The sequence below is a fragment of the Oryzias melastigma genome, linkage group LG11, assembly GCF_002922805.2.
Source record: "Oryzias melastigma strain HK-1 linkage group LG11, ASM292280v2, whole genome shotgun sequence".
Taxonomy (NCBI): domain Eukaryota; kingdom Metazoa; phylum Chordata; class Actinopteri; order Beloniformes; family Adrianichthyidae; genus Oryzias; species Oryzias melastigma.
Window position 1 is genome coordinate 12,265,941 of NC_050522.1, and position 20,718 is coordinate 12,286,658.

At 37.6% G+C, this 20,718-nt stretch overlaps 1 protein-coding gene across 3 annotated transcripts; it reads left to right on the top strand.

Moving 5' to 3' along the window:
* Positions 1 to 2,328: 2,328 nt before the first annotated feature.
* On the top strand, positions 2,329 to 18,379 carry LOC112162219 (voltage-dependent calcium channel gamma-4 subunit). 3 transcript variants are annotated; one of them, XM_024297984.2, is made up of 6 exons: positions 2,329 to 2,395; positions 2,702 to 2,985; positions 7,000 to 7,251; positions 9,672 to 9,755; positions 12,717 to 12,857; positions 13,361 to 18,379. In XM_024297984.2, exons 2-6 carry the CDS (start codon positions 2,955 to 2,957, stop codon positions 14,182 to 14,184), a joined length of 1,332 nt encoding a protein of 443 aa, XP_024153752.1. In that variant the 5' UTR covers positions 2,329 to 2,395; positions 2,702 to 2,954; the 3' UTR covers positions 14,185 to 18,379. The 3 variants fall into 3 exon arrangements, with proteins under 3 accessions (XP_024153752.1, XP_024153736.1, XP_024153743.1); XM_024297975.2 differs by having other exon boundaries at positions 2,335 to 2,489; XM_024297968.2 differs by having other exon boundaries at positions 2,334 to 2,985.
* Positions 18,380 to 20,718: the final 2,339 nt, after the last annotated feature.

A 20,718-nucleotide genomic window follows, 5' to 3' on the forward strand; every position in this document is an offset into this window, starting at 1 on the left:
AAAAAAGGAGAAAATTAAACATTTACATTAAGTCCTTCCCTTATTCGTTTAGATGGAGTGCTGTTCACCGTCATGATGGCAGCTCACTGCAGACATCTGCTCCTCTCCAGAGGGACGTTTCTCTGCATGTTTGCAGTCCTGCTTTCCAGTTTTAATTAATTAGAAAGCAGGTAAATGTTCAGCCTTGTCGTGTTGTGCTGTAACTCTGACAAATGAACGACGCTCTGTTAGTCCTGATGATCTCTCCCTATTGTCGCCCACACTGAGCTGCAGTTTGTCTGCTGCTGCTCTGCATTCGCTCCTTATTGCTGCTTCTATGTAAAGCATGTGCGACTGCTGCTTGAACTTGCTTGGCTGTGCCTTCCACCCATTCAGCATCCATGTATTTGGTGGTAAGCTTAATAATTCTGCTCAACATTTTAGGCTGATGAACTCAAAACAACATGAACACAATGCTTTTTTTGTTTGTTTGTTGCTGACCATAAAGTTCCCTGACATTGTGCAGAGCTCTCATGTGGTATCAAAATGAAAATATATGAACACAACCTGTGCTGAGATACATGCATTCCTTCTAATGACCACTAGATGGCCTATTAAAACACAATATTTTAAGTAATGTGTCTCAGTTGTTCCTTTTTTTTGTTCCCACAGATAAAAACAAACATCTAAAACATCATTTATTTTTGTAAATGTTGCAGATTTTTTGGTAGGTATATCAATGTATGCGTTTTCTATTATATTATTTATAAGGAGGTTATATGAACACCATGTTCTGCAGGTCGTTTAGCGCAGAGAACAACATTTTCCTCTCTTTATTTTCATTATTTCTGTATTTAAATAATTTGGATCCTCATAGAATTTAAATTTAAAAAAGCAAATAAAGGTTTGTGAAGCTGTCAGCGTGCATCCTGTCTGTGACACTGGATGATTTCCAGACTGTTTGGGTCATGAAACAGAATCTCGGTCCGATTTTAGCCTAGACTCTAGATCAAATATGTATTCTTTAAGAGGAGAACTCTGTAGATCATTTGTCTGCTGAAAAACCAAAATTCTCTCAACTGATGGACATCCTTGTTTAGAATTTATGGTCCCATCAAAAAAAAAGCAGCCCCACACCATCATACTACCATCACCATGTGTGATGTTCTTTTTTAGATGTTATCTTGTCTCCAGACGTATTGGGAGGGATACTGTTGGCTGCATGGTTTTGTGCTGGATTTAGATTTTTTAGCAAAAACTCTACATGAAGAAATCACCCCGGCAGCAGAACCGGTATGTTACAAAAACCAAAATCAGGGAAAGAAAGCAGAACTCTGCAAAATAAGGTTCATAAACAAAGAAAAATCAACAAGTGGAGAATATAGAAACAGGAAACAAGCAAAAAATAGCAAAATGCAAGAAGAAGATGGAGAACAGCTAAGTAACCCTTATGCTATCCTAGGCATGTTTACATTAAAAGTGGGGTCATCTGGTCAGAAAAGGAGCAGAGCAACAACACCTCGCATCAGCAGTATCAGGTCAATCCAGAATAAACAACCTCAAAAAGCCATGGAAACAAAACCAGTCAGGCTTCACGTGAAATAAATCATAGAAATCAAGAAACAAATCAAAAACATCCCAATTTGAGATGGAGGTGCAGTCACCAGGTTGAGATACTTTTCTAGGGAGGACTACTATAAGACAGAAGGGGGTGTGGTCTCTTCGATAGGGTGATGGGCGCTAAACTTTCTGGGGAAAAGTGCAAGCTAGAGGTCAAAACAACATAAATGTAATGGTTTGATTTAGTCAGTTCAAAAAGTCCAGAGCTGGACAGACATGTTTTACACAGACACAGATTCTGCTTCTCTCTTCTGTCATTTTCTATCAGGAGTTTGGGTTCAGCATCTCGGGTGATGATTGTCAGAAACACCCTTCATGACAAATTCACTGAAAATGAAGCCTTTTCACATCAGAAGACGCCGCTTCTGGACTTGCCCTTGGGCAAAGAGGGCCAAATCACCTCCCCCCTATTAAATCCTTCAGCTTGGAGGCATCAGCAGGGCTGAGAGGTTGTGATGAAGCCCCCGTAGGAAGAAAGTTGGATGGATGAAGCCTGCTGAGATGCTGTGGCCAAATGAGTCAGGAGTCTGTCATCTCTCAGGAATGTTCATTCCTCGTCCGTTTCACACTCATGCAGGTTTGCAAGTCAGTGGAATTCTCACACTTTTTTTTAATAATCTCAGAAGAACCCTGCTTCCAACACACACACATACACACACACAAACATGCACAATCGCCAGCTCCACCAAAGACTTCGAATTCACTGTTGCCATGGTGATGGGTTAGAGCACGCTCTCTCGCATCGCCTGTTCTTTTCAGCTCCTCTTGTGTGATGATGGCTTGTTTTTATCCTCAGGTTTCGGATGTTTGTTTGTTTGTTTGTTTGTCTTCATGGAAGTATAGTTAGCTTAATTCACAGGAAACGTTGTTTGTTCGGGAGATGCTTTTGTGTGAGAGCATCCCCACACTTCAAGACTCATGTCACGTTCGTTAATCAAATTCCCGCCCACCTCATACCTCCCCCCATCTCATCTTCTCATCTTTCAGCTCTTTCAGGCTGAGCTTCCTCTCCTTCATCTCCCTTGTCCTTTGCTTCTGTCCATCCTTCTTTTTTTTTGTTTCTCCCTCACTTTGTCATCTTGAACCTCCTTGCCTCTCTCAGCAGCGGCAGCAGAGGATGACGCTTCAGTGAGAGGAGAGGACGGCGAGCGAAGTGAAGCAAAGGTGTAATCCAGAGGGAGAAAAGGACAACGAGGAGGCGAGATAGGGTCGAGGAGGGGGGGGAAGTGGCAGGAAGGGGCAAAAAGGGATAAACAGTGGATGGAGGCGGCTCGGACCGAGGCTGAGGAGCACTCTTCACTGACGAAGAAGAAGAAGAACAGCAGCAGAAGCAGCAGCCGCAGGGGGGACAGGAGATGGAGACCAAAGGGAGAAACGTGCCCTCAGGTAACACACTTTCACAGACATGTGCTCCTCTTTACACAACCAGGCGGGAACACATGACTCATATGGCATCCAACATGTTATCTCCGTGTGTAAACTCACATGCGTCAATCTCTGAACAGAAGATTGCACGTGTGTGCAGATGTTTTAGTTCAGAAGGCAAAGGAGCTTCAATGACTTTGCTCAGACTCAGGGGTCAGCAGCTGAGGGGATGCTCGGGTTTAGATCAATTCCTCCCATTAAGATTGATTCTTGACAAAAATGAGACTCAAATCAAAGCTGGACCACTTTGCATCTTCTCTCTGAAGCCTCTGTGGTTTATCCTCTCTCCCCAGTTCAAGCACACGCAGGTCACTTTTGTAGGGATTCTGAAGAGGCTAATAGCATGCTTTGTCAATTCTCTGTTGCTTTTTTGTCTTTCAAAATGACACAGGATAAAAATATACCCTATTACACACTGAAAATAGTGCTTTTTTTTCATTTTTAAAAATAATCATAATTATCACATTTCCAGCTCATTTATTTTCTAGGCTGCATAAAACTCTTGGCCTTAGTCATCCATTTCTATGTTTTTATTCAGCGACATCTCATGACCAGTTAATCACCAAATTGTTCAAAATGGTGAGTTTTTAAATCGGGATCATACTGAGTCCTGTCCCTCAAATGTTACTTAACTTCTGGTGAAATTTTATCTAAAATATACAAAGTGGTAGATGCACATGCATTTTGTGATCTAGCATCAAACTTGTGTAGAGAGTATCAATTTTCATTCTTGTCAGTGTTTTCACAGACTGCCTAGTGATTCTTTTATTTTTTAGAGGTGCTTTTAGACAGACTTTGGATGCCTGAAATGATTCCAAGTCTACTTGGAATAAAGATTAGTTATTCAAAAGATTTGTTTTAAACTCCAGGGGTGTCAGAGGAAAACTCCCCTCTAAAAGCTACTGTAAACAATTTAAAAACTTGGGTTATGGAAAAAACAAATAACACAGAATGTGTTCTATGTAGATGATACTCAGCTGTATTTTTAGTTTTATAGTTCTTTTCACACATATCCTTTCAGTTTGCCTTTATGATACTTCAATGAAGGGAAAGGTTTTAAAATAACAATTCAGGAATTAGAAGGTTGGAATAGATTTGTGTACTTGAGGAAATCCCTTTAAAGCAAAAATGCACAAGCATTCAGAACTTTTATGGAACATCTCCATCAGAAAGCTCCTACCAGAGAAGAAGACTTGAAAGACTTGTTGTTATTAGATTTTGCAGTAACTATATCTGACTTGTGATTCCAAAACTTGGGTCAATAAAACTTAACTTATTTTTGACTCTAGGTTGTTTTTACCTGACTAGAGACTTGAAATTTGATATGTAACCAGATAGTTGAGGCTTGACTTGGACTTGGAGACTGGCTCTATCTGACTTGACTTGGACATGGTCTGAGTCTCATCTCTGAGACTTGCTCAATGGAGCTTGACTTGGACTTGGTCTTTGAGACTTGCTTAATTGGAGCTTGACTTGGACTTTGTCTCTGAAACTTGCCTAGTTGGACTTGACTTGGACTTGATCGCTGAAACTTGCTTTGGTGGTACCTGTCTTAGACTTAGTCCAATTCAAACCCCAGCAAAGCACGTTTTAGAGCACGTACTTATTGGGGCTTGACATGTAATTGGTCTCTGAGACCTGCTTAGTTGGGACTTGACTTGGATAAACTCTCTGAGATTTGCTTAGTTGGAGCTTGACTTGGACTAAATGTCTGAGGCTTCCTTATTGGTGCTTGACATGGACATGGTCTCTGAAACTTGCTTAGTTGAGGCTTGACTTGGATTAATTGTCTGAGACTTGTTCAGTTGGGGCTTTACTTGGAGTTGGTCTCTGAAACTTGCTTTTTGGGGCTTGACTTGGACTTGTTCTGAGACCTACTTAAGGGAGGCTTGACTTGGACTCTCAAACTCTTAGTTAGGAGTCGACTTGGACTTGGTCATTGAGACCTGCTCAGTTGGAGCTTGACTTGGACTTGGTATCTGAAACTCTTAGGACCTGCACTCAGTGACTTTCTTAGAGACTTGAGTCCTTACTTAGACTATGTCTCAGAGACCTACCTTTGTGTATTGCCTATAGAATTGAAGTAAAAACTTGCGACCTGACTTGGACTTGGCCCTCTATTTGACACTGCAGCTTCACCAAAGTGCTCAAATTATGCAGTCCCAGCATTTTAATGTGCTTATTAGTGGGTCTTTGTTGTCATAGTAGTTAATTAAATCTTTTCTTTTTTTTTCTTCCTCAGCAATTTTTCTCATTTTCTTTTAAAATGTTTTCTTAAAGGTCTCCATTCCGACTTTAAATGTGACAAAACTTTTCTCTCATAGGACTGTAGTGTATGTAACCTTGGTGGAAGTCAACAGGGAAGCACAGCCAAAAACACCCCAGGACATGACTTTGAGTCAAACCTGACTAAGTGTTTCCCTGCAGAGCATCTGTGTTTTTCATACTGAACATCGAGTTCCTACATTTATAGTTCTGCATCATATCTGCAGTGATCAATACGCTGTTGCTGAGTCTCATGAAGGCAACCAATCCCGAGAGGGGAGGATCACCTTTCTGGATCATAGTGATATAACAGCAACTCTGATTTGTGCTATTTCATGTTAGAAATGCTAGAAAAGCCTGGCATAGTTGGTTATTGACATTAGAGTGGTGAAGAAAAGAATCCCCATTGTTAGAAACAAACCATCAAAAATGATATTGATTGTTCCAGTCAAGACAAATTCACAAGATCTGTGCCAAACTAAATGTTTTTGTCAGATATTTCACAAATAGTAAATTTCCAATATATCAGTTCCAGCTGAATCTGAAAACAACAAATACATTTTTAATCATTTATGTTCCTCTAAGTCTACGTTTTCATCTTAAGCTTTGGACTAATGTCCCTAATTTCTTTCCATGTTTAATCTTACTATGAATAAAATGAAAAAAAAGAGAATTTCCAGCATTTAAAATCATAAAAAATGCAATAAAATATGTAAAAATGAAATTATATTGTGAATATTGTTATTTTTTATGTAGTGTAGAGGTATTGCAATGATTCTACGTGACACTATGGGATTCACCTTTGCATGTTCCAGGTTTCAGGTCCTCCTCGGGGTCATAGCTGCATCACACTTTGTTAGTTTAAAAATGTGGTCTCCATGGAAACACCCTCCAGAGCATCTGAATAAACAGTTTGGTTCAGAGCTCACTGCAGAGTTTGTATTCTCTGCACAGTTCCTTGTTTTCGCTGCTCGTCCACTTGGCAGCTTTTAATTTTCAAATCAAAGAGGAAGTTATTTTCATAAGCGAGAAAGAAAAGAGGGCTGTAGTACAGAAATAAATTAAGAAAATAAAAGGATAAAAAACACAAAAAGGGGCATTTTTGAAGACACTGGGAGCGTGTAATTCTGTGTGTGCACATTTAATACCTTGGGCATATTTTTGAATCACCTCCTGCAACCGAACTGGATTCTGTGTGGGTTTTGTTCCTGCAGCTGGGTCGACATTTTGTCCCTGGCTCCACACTGCCAACATGTTTTAGCGCTCCAGGCTCTGTGTTTTGATCAAAAAGAGCCCCAGTAGGTGGTACCACAAGGGACGTGTCTCCAAGAATGCATGCTCAAGGAATGGCTGCATTTACTCTTTCATGTCTGAATTAGGAATTTTGGACACTCAGAGTTTTACCACACGCTGAAGGAAATAGATGAACCTCACCTTCTCCCTTCCTACCTTGGAGACTGCGTGGTGAAGCATCCTGGGAGTAGTGATCACAACAAACAGCTGTGTGGGCGCCTAAAAGTGAAGGTCATGCTGGATGTTACATAATGTCCTTCAAGACATTTTTTTTTTTTTTTAGAGTTACTGTATTCTGCAGCAGGGGAGGTTTAACCAAAAATACACCATGGCTTAGAGCCCTGCATTTTTAAATTCTCCTTAAGGGTCGAATGAAGCCTCCCTCTCTGATCATTTAAATTTTTTTTTTCTCACCAGACCTTAGTTTTCTTCCAAGGCCGGCAATGATTTGGTGGGAGCGCGGCATCCAGGTGCTGCTGACCACCATGGGCGCTTTTGCCGCCTTCGCCCTCATGACGGTCGCCATCGGTACAGACTACTGGCTGTACGCCCGAGCCTTCATCTGTAACAGCACGGCTAACTCATCCCAGGAGGACTCCAACAACAAGGATAAGAAAGACCCCGGGGCTCTCACCCACTCTGGCCTGTGGAGAATCTGCTGCCTGGAAGGTGAAACTGCCGGATTTTCTGTGAATTTTCACCTCTTAGGTTGAAGTTTTTTTTCGGGTTGCTCTTTGATGTGACAAGATTCAGCTGTTACCATCAAACTAAGTTGCATGGAGGATATTTTCATTTCAATTTAATTATTTAAAAGTAGTTTGTGCCCAGAGTGGAATTTTGTGGAGCTGCTCGGTTTAAACTCTGATCACCTTTTGATCCATTTGAAAAATATTCCCAATGGTCTTTTAATTAATTACAATTATGATGTTTTTGCCAAAACCAAAAAGTCCTTTTCTAGGACATATTTTCGGTAGTAGTTCGTTAGAAATTTACCTCTGCTGTTGCTTCCCAACATCAATCTGTTTACTCTATCTCTCCTGCTAGCTTACAACCCCTCACATCTCCACCTAAGATGAACAATGCAGCAAAAATATTAAATCTATCCAGCAGTACAGGAAAATGTAGGCACACATGGATATATTTGACTACAAGCGGATTCATCTGAATGAAATAAAGCAGGGAGTTTGTGGCTTCTACTTCATAAGTACACACTTTTTTATCTACATTTATGCATCTGAAATAAACAAACACTTGAAAATATAATTTTGAACTTAATTTCCTTAATACATGTCCTTCATCATGGGAAAAATGTCTCAAGAATATAACAAATACATCATTTTCATCAGAGTGGGTCTTTAAAATGTGTTTCGAGTCTGATTAAATTAACTGAAGGATGCTTCAATCATCTCCAAGGACAGTTAAACGTCATGCTAAGTCCAAACGAAAGAAAAAACATGGTCTGATGTAACTTTAGTTTTATATTAGGCCCATTTATTTTAGCTCTTTTGAATAGATGTTGGAGTGTTAAACCTTGGTTTGAAAATATCAACCAATGGGATTAAAAGAAATTTTTGATAAAAAAAGACGACAACAAAAAAGGAGCAGGTAATTGATGCATTGCTAAAGTATTTTTAGCTCAATGTTTTTAGCTCCAGTGGACAAAGTAGATTCCACAGATGAAAATGTGCAACTTTGAGCCAAGGAGCTGCATGTCAGAAAACACTGATTGCTAAGGCAGGGTTGATAAAATCAATTAATCGATTTAAATCCATTTAAGCCTAATAGATCATAAATCAATACATAAAAAATATAAATAGATTTAGCACATAAAGCTAAAGTCCGCTAGCTTGATGCAAACGTTTAATGGAATTTCCCATAGGACGGTTAATGCTAACGCTCAGTTGACCTAAACATACATTGCTGACTAAATTCAAATCTTTTTCAATATTCAAAATATTTTTTTTTAATTTACCATTTGTTTACTAAAACCATATTTTGCTTATACTGTCTTTTTCTTCTGGAATAAAGTGTGATTCTATGGTGCGATCGCCACCTAGTGGCCAAACTGAAACGCCCTCCAGGAGAAGCAGAACAATGTTTGAAATGTTAATATTCTGAACATTTTTGTTTGAAATTCTCATTTTGAGAAACTTTGTAACACTTTATGCTGTTAACAACGTCATTATTTCACTAATGCATTTTACAGTATGTGAACTGGATCAGATTAATATAAATATATTCAAAACATATACTAGATTATGAATGTATTTCTAAAAAAAAGTGTATAAATGTGTAAAATCAAAATTGAATTGAATTGAAGAATCAAAAGAAATGAAAAAAAAATGGAAATCGAATCAATTCAGACTCTTGTGAATTGAATCGTTTCTGGAAATTATAATCGATACCCAGCCCTAGTGATTGGATAGACTAAAGAACAAGAACACGGATCACTTCTGCAATCTCTTTGGGAGCAGATTGAGATGTTTCCAGACATGTCATCTCTCTTGCATGTTCTGCACCACATGTCTGTGGTACGACAGCAATACTTCCAAAAAACATCCTTATTCTTATGCACAAAAAACTCAAAAAAGCTGTTTAGGTGTCAGCAAAGGGATCAGCTGATAAGATTGCTGCATTCTGATGTTATTTAAATGAAGTAGAAAGTGTTTCTTCTGTTTATTCCTCTTTATTTTTGTTCTTTTATTATATCTTCCTCTGAACTGTCCTTGCACCTCATTCGTGTGTTTAACTTCTCTCTATCAATAGAAGCTTCTTGCTGTATCTCCCATCACGTTTTACCTAAACAAACCTTTTAACATTTGAAAATATTTGGTTTTGTTCACATTTTTTTCCACTTTCATCATCACTCCAGTCCTCTTCTTTACCTGTTTTCCTTTCCTGTCTGCTCACTCTTCCCTCTGGTACCTTCAGCATCTGTTTGCAACATGTGAGGAATTAAATTTGCAGCATTTTTGCCTGTAGGGTGGCTTGTGTGCAGAATAACATGCGAGGAGCTTCAGGTTTTGATAAAATGTGTACGAGGGAGGCTTTTTTTTCACCATTATTGTGTCTGTTTTTCTTGTTTGAAGGTCTGAAGAGAGGCGTCTGCTCACAAATCAATCATTTCCCCGACGACGCAGACTATGACCAGGATGCTGCCGAGTATCTGCTGCGTGAGTATCAGACACATGAAGGCTGTGCAGACATTAGATCGTGGTTTACTGGAGAAGGCAGAGACACACTGAACAGCACAGGTGTGCACACTGTAGCCTCCATCACACTGAAGGACACAAGGAGAAGGTGGGCGGACATCAATTCATGGCTGTCGAATTCAAGCAAAACATTGGTGAACATGCGTCTGTGTGAATGCTCAGGTGCATGAGGGTAAGACTCTGGGGGTGTACAGAAGGCTGCTTTTTTCACAGATGGATTGAAAGAACAGCCTTCGCTAATGGATTATTTTCAGCTTGAATCCAGGTTTCACGTCCAGCGTCTATTGTGTGCACGAACTCTGCTTGCACAGCCTGAACCTTTTAGTTTAGCAACTGTATGCTGTGTGTAATTATTATAAACCACAGCTTCTGTGTAAGAGTCTGCCGTGATAACTAAACCTCTAAAGCTGTAACTTTCCAGGAACAGAACAAGTGTTGAGAATTGATTCCTAATTTTTTTTTTTTCCTTGTAGCTATTTGTTGCACCCGTGATTTAGAGCTTTAAATCAATGTCATTTAAGCTCAAAACATCTAAGTAGGTTCTAAAAGTGTTCATTTATTAGGTTGCAAAAACAAAATGAGAATAGTTTCCAATAGAGAGAAAAAATTCCAGCCGCCATCTCACCAAACTTTTGCTTTAAGCCACACTGAAAAAACAAACTTTTTGCATTAGTAATATATACTTAATTATTCCTCATAATATTTACATAATAATTCAAATATCATGCAAATACATAGAATTTTCTAGTAAAGAAGTTAAGTTTATATTCATAAATGCAGTAACATTTAATCAATAATTGTTAGTGCAAATTGTTACGAGGATTTTCTTAAGTAAATCTTATTAGTTTTTTTTCAGTATATGTGAATTCAACAAAATGTATTGTAAAGATGCAAGTGGTGAATGACAGAAACTCATGCACTGGAAATCATAGATCTATTTTTCCTTTTCTGTATCCTGACTTCTTCTTAGACAGACTAAATCAATCATATCTATGAAACAACCAAATGTTTAATAAAAACATAATACATTTGATGGTAAAAGCCTTTATGCACTATTAATGGATGATGGATGCAGATTTTTCAAAGGTTCTGTATATATTTAAGGTATAAAAGCTATAATTTTGTATTTTATTTTGCCTAACTTGCAGCACATTCTCCAGGCTGTCACTGGATGAAAATCTACATTTTTGGACAGATTCTTAATGTCATGAATCATACATTAGTCATAAATAATGCTTAATCAGGAGGCTAATTCGGGAGTTTGGAAAGTGCAAATGAGAACATTCAAATTAAATGACAAAAACAAAGTTTTTTTTTCTGTTGTAAGGAATTGTATTAAAATCTGTTCCAGAAAATTAGAAACTGAACTTTTTAGAAGATCTTCCAGGTTTTTGTTTTTTATTTGCATGTTGTAAATCTGATCCTCAGATCCTAACTTTTGTTACATGGAAAAAAGAAATGCTGAACATGAAGGATTTGAGTAAATTTAAGAAAAAAATTAAGAAATAAAAAGTATAGTGTAATGTGTGGGATCGAGTTTTCTTTAAAAAAAAATGTTTTGAGAGACCTTAGTCTTGTGTTAGGTCGGCACCGACCCGTTTCAGCTTTTATGTGCATAAAAAAATCACTTAAAATTATGTTAATTAATCAAAGCTTCTTTTGTTTGTCAGGCACATTGATTTAAACTAAATTAAATGTTATTATTTATCATTTATCATTAGTGGATTTCAACCAACACACTGACAGTCACCTCCTCTCCCAATCATGTGAGCTTCATTTGTCCAGTATTATTGCAAAAAAGCTAAATATCAAACTCTGTCATGTCCGAACATACAAACTCATTTCTGATTCGGCTTTCTAATACTTTTGGAAAATGTAAGTGATTTCTATTAGTTTGTTTTACAGGTTTTTTGTGTTTCCAATGTATTTCTACAAAAATATATACGCTAACTTAAGAGGAAGGTTAAAATCTGGCATTAGTGCCAAACAGAACATAAATGTCTTCATTCAATTATTAAAAAAAAAAAAAATTTCAAAAAATCTAATGTGCCAAAACATTTAAAATATTTTTAAAAAGTAAAAGTGAAACTCAAATAAATTAGAAACAAAAACTGAAACTATATCAGCAGACCAGAGAGAATGAGGGCCTGCTTGACACTCAGCTGTAAATTATTTCAATAAGAGTTGAAACCACCATCAAATAATAGATTTTACACATCTAGGTGCTAGACCACTAATGGGACTTTAGTTTTAACTCCTGTGCTATCATTGGTATTTTGACGCCTGGAATTTGGTCATCTTGACCCCACAAGAGAGTATGCTGAACTTTTTATTTTTTTTCAATGATTTTTTATTTTTACTGGCATCAAATCCTGTCTACCTTCATCATTAGAGGGATAACACGTCGATGTAAGGTTCTTCTGGACCCCATAAGACACAAGGGTTAATTTCACGTTTTAAAAGTACGTCTAGCTTATCTCATCGTATAAAGAACTCATAATTACACATAAAATCTGGATTGGACTCAAACCTTTCACCTTTCTAATCTGCTTTCTTTGTTTTTTTTTCTTTAAAGGTAGCATTTTGCACCACAAAGCTCTTTTCATAGTCGTTGTTTAAGAGAACAAAAGCTCATCAGATGGTTTAGCCTTTTATCTTCAGTGCTGAACAAAAACTAAGTCATCCAGAAAAGACACCTTGAAAAAGAGAAAGGCTCAGCAATTTTACACGACAGCCTGAGATGGAGCCTTTCAGCTTTCTGATTATCGCTAATCGGCTGCTGCTCACGCCTTTCATGTGTCCTTAGAGTCATAGATCCCTAATGATATTTAAATACTAGAATCACCTGGAGCAGCATGTAGAATGTTGTTTTCTCACTATAGTAGAACTTGTGCTGAGTTGATGAAGCTGATTTCTGCTTAGGTGTGGTGCGAGCGTCCAGCATCTTCCCCATCCTCAGTGCCATATTGCTTCTGATGGGCGGGGTCTGCGTTGCCTCCAGCAGTTTCTACAAGAGCAAACGGAACATCATTCTGGGCGGGGGGATTCTTTTTGTGGCTGCAGGTAAGGCTACAGTTTACTCAAGCTTTTGAGAGAAAAAGGCAACTCAGATTGGAGGTTTATTTTTATCTGGACATTTTTAGAAGGTGTCATGGATTGAATGACTAACTGTTGCTGGTAAAGAGAATTGGTCTTTTATTTTGGAAGTCCATTTTATCATCTACTGCTTAGGCAGTTTTTGAAAAGAGAAGAACTCAAACATCTCTTGTCTTCACGTTTACAGATGATAGAATGGTATGTGTCATCTCCTGATCGCTGCACGCTGACAAAAGTTTTTGATCTCTAAAAAGTCTAAATCTACTTTTAATACATCACCAACTGACTGAGAGATTAGATGGAGTCAGATTTGAGTACCTCAAATATCTAAAATATACAAGTTTCAATGCCCCAATCACACCTCTAGAGAGACTTTTAATCGCTTCTATATCTCTACCTTAAAAGTATTTTATCTAAGGTGTGGGTTGATGTGTGGCAGAGAAGCAATGAAAGGTTCTTTGTCCTTCCAGGTCTCAGCAACATAATTGGAGTGATTGTTTACATCTCAGCAGCTCTCAGCGATATTTCCCCCAAGAAAGACGAGGATAAGAAGTGGCACTACTCCTATGGGTGGTCGTTTTATTTTGGCGGTCTCTCATTCATTCTGGCTGAGATGGTTGGCGTCCTCGCTGTAAATATCTACATTGAGAAGAATAAGGAACTCCGCTGCCGCTCCCGTACTGACCTCTTCAAGAACACCACCCATGCCGTGCTGCGCCTGCCCAGCTACCGCTTCAGGCGGCGCTCCCGCTCCAGCTCGCACTCCACCGACCCACCCCGCTCGCAGGAGACCTCACCTGTTGGAGCTTCCAAGACCTTCAGTCTGCCGCCGTCTGCGCCGCCCTTCTCTGTGGCCACCCTGCCCAACCCGCACCACACCAGCGGTGGGGGTGGGGACATCTCCATGTACACCTTATCGAGGGACTCAAAGCTGGGCAGCCTCGGTGGAGGTGCCCCACCTCTCTACGGCACGGTGGACCGCGCCACGCTCTATCAGCTTCACAACTACTTTCCAAAAGAGTCCGGCGGCAGCGGCGGCAGCGGTGGTGCAGTGATAAGTAGTGGCACGCTTCCATCCCATTCCAAGTCCAACCTGGCAGCAGCGGCGGCGGCCCAGAATACGGCACCGCTGAATACCTCGACATCTGCAGCTGTGCCAGCCCAGTCAGCTCCAATCTCTACTGCAACCATGGAGAGGGACAGAGGCAACGTGGGAACCCTGGATCGCCTGACAGCCAAAAGGGACAGGGATAGCAACTCAGACACGCTCAACAGGAAAACAACGCCAGTCTGAAGAGAAACCTCAGAGGAAGGTCTGGAGTTTAAACACAGTAGGGCTGAAAACATGAGGGGGGTGTTTGAGCCTGGTGTGTCCAGCTGCCATAGCTACCATCATAAACAGTCATAAAAACGCAACATTTTGAAGCAGATTTTATCTGCTGCAGATTTAAAAGCCATCAGCTGTTGGAGATTCAAGGTTGCATTTTTGAAACTTAAACCATTTATCTCCCAACAATAGAAGTTAGCTGTTAGTTACTGTTCTATGTAAGTTGTTTATCACCTATTTTGCCTGTTAAGGAAACTAAGTTTAGATGATTTGGCTTCAGATAGATGGATTACAATTAAATGAAGTGATTAGGAGTGTAACGATTTAATCTAACCAGATTGATCTGTCTGAGGCAAGATGTTAATTGAACTGACTTTTATAAAATCCTTTTAAAATGACACTTATTGATTATGTCAATATATTTTGATGTACATTGGAAAATAATATTTCAAATGACACATGGTAGGTTAATTCTACTATAACGTAAAAAAAACAAAGTGGATCGTTGAAAATAAACCAATATTGACTGTGAGTGGTGTCGTCAACCACTATTTATTAAATGAAACAAATCATAGTTATATAACCTTCATTTTTAAGTAGATAAACTAAATTAAAAGTAGGACAATTTTTCCAAATATCCATATTATGAGGGCCCAAAGGTCCCAAAAGTTTTTTGATCAACAAAACTTGAAGCATGACACACACAGAAACCATGCAGTACACCTGCAAAGTGAAATAAAAAATAACTTAATTAATTAATTCACATTAATTTGCATGACTTTGGCAACATCCATTCTTTTAATAGACTTATTGTTTTGGATTAAAAACTATTCGTTCATATTTTTATACATCTGGGTTTTTATGACTGTTTATGACTGATATGACCTAAAGTAGAATCTAATGTGTTTATACCAAGGGCTGAAAGGGACGAGGCAACAGGGTGGTAATAGAAACAGTTTACACTCAGGTGGTGGAAGTTTATTGGTTAGAAAACCATAAATAACTGTGCCGCTGCATAGTAAATCAGCTTTCCCAATGACAGTAGTATACGACAAAGTGAACTCAAAGCACATTTTAGACGATTGACCCTTCTTCTAAAACAAAGATTTAAAACAAACCCAGCAGGGGTTTGGATGAAACTATTTTCACTAGTTTTCTGGGATATTCCAAAGGGAAAATGGTTCTGTGAAGTATGTTTCTGGATTACTTCTGGACTGATGTGTTATAATATGTGGCTTATTTATCAAACTCCAATTGCACTTCCAAGAGGAATTTTGTTCTTGGTTTAGGTTGAGGAGGAGAGGAGACAGAAAAGAAAAGTAGTTCCAGCTCCTCTTTACAGTGTCTACTTATAGCTATATACTGTTCAATAAACTAGAGTATAAAAAAGGTATAACAATAATAATAATCCATTGATTCAAACCAGGAGCGTCCAAACTAACAGTCACTTCGACCAACATTTAGAAAATGTTCAAAATTGATTGATCAGGTATTTGGTTCGGAATGTTATCGGATCACATAGTTTTTCCTCAGCGCTACAGATGGATTTATTGACGAGTGACGTATTTTCCTTAAACATCTTTGAAGACATGCATACACATCTTTTTTTCTGTTTGATAAGTTAATTTCTTAAGAAAAAATCATTAATGCAGGAAAACAGTGTGGTTTAAGTCCAACTGAATATCATTGTTTTAAAAGTCAGATAATTAAGATAGAAGATTTGAAAAAAGGGGCTAGCTTATCTTAAAGTTATCATCCAGTTATCATTAAAGCTAAAAGAAGCTAAATCATGGTGAACCTTTACAAATAAAATGGCAAATTGATGAAAAAAAATTGGTTAATGTGAAACACAGCTTAAATCCTAAATACTTCAAATGTTAAATGAAATATTAAAATCCTACATAGGTTTAAAGAGTCATGATAAATCCAGTAGAAACAGAATGGTAGACATGAGTTGCTGAAAAGTAAAATAAACATCAAAGTGTTCAGTTGGATGCTAAAAAGTTTGAATTAAATCTTTAAAATTCTTAACTGGATGCCAAAACATGAAACTAAAATAATTAAAAACAAGGCGAATCAACTTCAAGAGTTTTATATAAACTTTTTTGAAATTGTAATTTTTAAAATGTCTTTTAAAAGCAGAACAGTACCAAATATGATCAATAATGCAAAATGTATTGCAATATTAGCTGAGCGACCAATAAAATGCCAAAGATTAAAAATAAATAAATAAACAAATGAGACGTAAATCGCTCAGATATCACAACAGAGTATTGAGGTGAGCAATATTTGTAAAGTCTTAAAAAAAGTCAGAATTTTTGCAAAAATACAGTCGTAATTTTATGAGAGAAAAGTCAAATATTTACAAGAATAAAGTCAAAAATGTATAATAAAAATGAGAATGAACTTGTTGAATTATGGGTAAAAAGGTCAACATTTTGCAATGATAAAGTTATATTAGTTATAATATCAGTTGTAAAATTATCATTTTTTAAAATAAATGTACCGGTTTATTCTCGTTACAATGCAAAATTTAATCTCAAAATTTCACGACTTTCTTCTTATTTTTTCATTATCGTTGCCCTAATATTCTATCGCATTGAGATACAAGTTTAAAGAATTCATGTAATTAGAAGAAAAATCTGATAGTTGCTTTCATTGAAAGATTGATAAAGATTTTAAGGTTTTGAAAATTCCTCTATTTATGTTGATGGGACTCAAAAAAGTAGTAAAACACTGAGTAAACTCCACTGTATTTATAGCAAATCAAAAATGAACAGGAAGCTGAAAGTGTGGAATATTTCTCCCTTGAAGTTAATGAAACGTGGCTGCAGTTTGGACACTCCTGGTGAAAAACAAAAGCACATAATGTCTGTAAATGGTTTTTTTCATGTCCATCCTGTGTGAAAATCGCTTGTGATTTCCTGGTTAAGCGAAATCATAACTCCAGAGTACTAATATCATGTTGCAAGTGTTCGTATGATTTTAATGGTTATTGCAGGGTATTTACACATTTTTTTAATGGTTTTTCTTTGTGGATTTTTTAAAAATAACTTTGCTTTTCATATTTATTTTGTATGCATAAGTCTGTGGTGTCATGAGGGAAGCATGCACACAATCACTGAAGGATAGCCATCAGTAATTTCAGGTTTATGGATTTATGTTTTTGCATGCAACATCCTGGAACATCCTAATAAGAGCTAGGACCAGAAGCTGTTCAGTAAATATCAGTAGTTTTGGAAAACGAGAAGCTTCTATAGTGATTTTAGATGACTTCAGCTAAACAGGATTTAGTGACGCTAGCCTCTCAGTATTAGATTTGGAGTCCATGCAGACGTTTTCTTTAAGAATCTTTCAACATTTGGTGCAAATGATTTCTTGGTTAGTTTAGGAGCAGCTTCCTTGGAAAATCTTCAGGTTGCGTGCCTTGCTCACAAGCATTTTTCCAGATAGATGTTTATTTTAGTTCTTCCCTCTACATTGTTCTACTCCTCTAAATACAATAAGCACATGACTTTTTTGCTGGATAATTCTTTATGTGTATATTCACTTAAGAGTTTTTTTTTTGTCATTTTACAACATTTTTCTGTATTTTATCTCAAAATTTTACCATTTTTTTCTTTAACTATTTGTAATTATTTTTCACTTTTGTACTTTTCCTTTTTAATTTCCTCCTTCTAATTCCGTCGTACTCTCTGTAGTAAATTCATAGATGTTTTACTTTATGAACATAACCAACGTAGCCTAATACTCTGTGCTTTCAATGGTCCAAATAGTGTATAATTGTAGTTGATAGAATTTATATGAATCTATTTATTTTGGTGGTGATGATGTATAGATATTCATGATGTTATATTGTTTTAGAGTATTTACTCCTGTACATTTGGGCTTTAAAAGCTGAACAGCCCTCTTTGTGAGAAACGGTTGGCAGCCTCAGTGCTGGAAATGTGAGCTTCAAGTTAACCTTGAGTTAACCTTGAAATTGTTTTGGATAAAAAACTGACGGAAATGTGAAATGTTTTTAACAAACGTAACTAAAACTGATATATTTACACTCATAAGAGACAGCCATTTCTGAAGGGGGCTATATAATATGCTGATTCTCATGGAAAAAGACTAAATCAAATATATATACAGATTAAATAAAATTAGTAATTAAAAATGTGTTGCACATGTTTTTTTTTCTTATTTTAAGGTTATATAAAGATGTTTTATGTAAAGACTTAAATGTAATTTTAAATAAAGATTTCTTTTCTATATAAAAAACCTGTTCAGAATTATTAAATTAACCGTCCCTTTCCCATAATTCTTTTAAATCAAGTGGTGGACCTTCACAAAACTGAGGGGCCATCCAAAACACCTGGAAGCTTCACCACACTCAGCTAAAAATGTTCTTTTATTTAGAAGTGAGAGATTTTTGGTTGAAAATAAAGCCAAAGAAGAAATTGCTGAGCAAAAAGAGCAGAAACACATCCAGATAAACTCCTAAACAAATATTGTGAGGACTGATGAGACAAAACTAGAACTTTCTGGAAGATCTTAGTCAAACTATCCTAACAGCATTATAGTCACATCCACAAATAGCAGTCAAGCATGGTGGTGGTGGTGTGGTAATGCAGGGTTCAGTCAGTATGAACATTGTAAAAACAAACTGAGAGGAAAATTGTGTTTTTTGTGTTTTTGACACATTCTCATGTCATTACTCTGATAATGGAGGACATATACGAAGAAAATTAAGCTCAAAATTGCATTTCTAAGTATTTCTTTATTTAAATAGTTGTGATTCAGTAGCAGACAAAAATAATGCTGTTTAAAAAAGAGCTTATTTGTGACTTCAAAAACACTTTCCTGCTCCGCTCTCCTCAGCAAAGTGGAGGAAAGAAATTAATTCACAACGAACGCGATTTAAACAACAAATTTGCGTGGTCCATCCCTCTTTCACTGTGACAAATTCACTGCTCAAATCGAGCTGCTATCAGACCGCCTCGATGCGTCTGTTGCTCAAATCGTGCCACAGGACTTCAGAACGTCTCAATTCGCATCTGTATCACTGAATTAACATTGAAACTATCCGCCTCCGCCATGCGAATCACGTTCAGTGAATGCATCTTAAGATTGCTGGGTGCCTATAGCCCCGCCCACAACTCAGAGAGGAATTTCTAATGAACTACTGCTGCTGCTCTACAGAAACTTTGTCCTAGAAAGCTACTTTTTAAAAGACCATTTTTAAAAAGATCAAAAGATAATTGAACAAAAAAAATAAAAGCTGCATTTATTTAAGAACTATATGGAAAAAATGTGTGAATCACCTCATTGTTTTTGGAGGAGATAAATGCCATTTCATAAATTAAATAAAAATCGTCATCTTGACCTAAACGAGGCCAAACATGTCAGAGGACAAAGCAACAGTTTGATGGCGCCTCCTGTTAGTCTCAAGTTGGAAACACTGATGAGAAAAGAGTTCAAAAGCAACATTTAAACTCAAATTTTGGTTGATTGGAACCGTGTGTAAGACTCATTTTCCACAATAAAACACAATATGTTCAATGAAAAATGTAAGCAAAACTGCACAGAAGTTGATTTAATAACTGGATCGTGTTTAAAATGGGCTGAATAATGTTCTAAATTTGTAATAACGCAGCCCCCTTAGTGCCCCCCTGTAGATCTGCCCCGGCTCCAAAGGCATGTGAAAAATGTATGAACAGAAATGGCACCTTCTTGGTTTCAGTTGCTGATGCCAGGAAGTCTGTCTAGGAGGCAATTAGTCTTTTAGAAGCAATTTCTCTTTAAAAAAAAAAAAATCAGTTGAGCTACATCATTTAAAGGTGAATTAACATAGAGATCCAAACTTGTTTACACAGAACTTTCTGCACAGAAACTGCCATCGTCATCGGAGCAGTGATGCATGCAAACGGAAGTCATTAACGACGGCGTCTAATAAGCAGCGCTCTGTGACGAACAGGTGCTGCAGACTCAAATCTGACCCTCCACAGGGGTGGTGGGGGGAGCACAGTCATCAGGGCTGCTGACTAACAGAAAAGTTCAAGCTTCAGCTGTGAAAGAGGCAAGTTTCAGGTTTTCTGGAAACAGTAAAGACATGTTAAATGATATTCTCCGTGGTGCAGTGAATTGTAATCAGATATGGGTCTGCGTTGGAGTGAGTGAGAGCTGAAGGAAAGCCTGCGCAGACGTGTGAATGTAAGCACAGCTCGTCTTCAGTTTCTCCTGCGACGTCAGTCCTGTTGGCTACGCTCTATATTTAGCCGGGATGCTGAGCCCAGCTGAGTGGGAGACGGTTCAGAGAGACGGGAAGCAGCTCGTGGTGACAGAGATGTGCTGTGATCGGGAAGACAGGAAGCAAACCCCCCAACAATAGTGGTGGACGGTCAAAAGTATTTGGCAGCATGTGAAGGAACATTAAAATGTCACATTTGTTATTATCAGGCTAACGTGTAATGAATTGATGACCTTGAAATGTTTTTTTTTTTTTTTTTTTTTTTT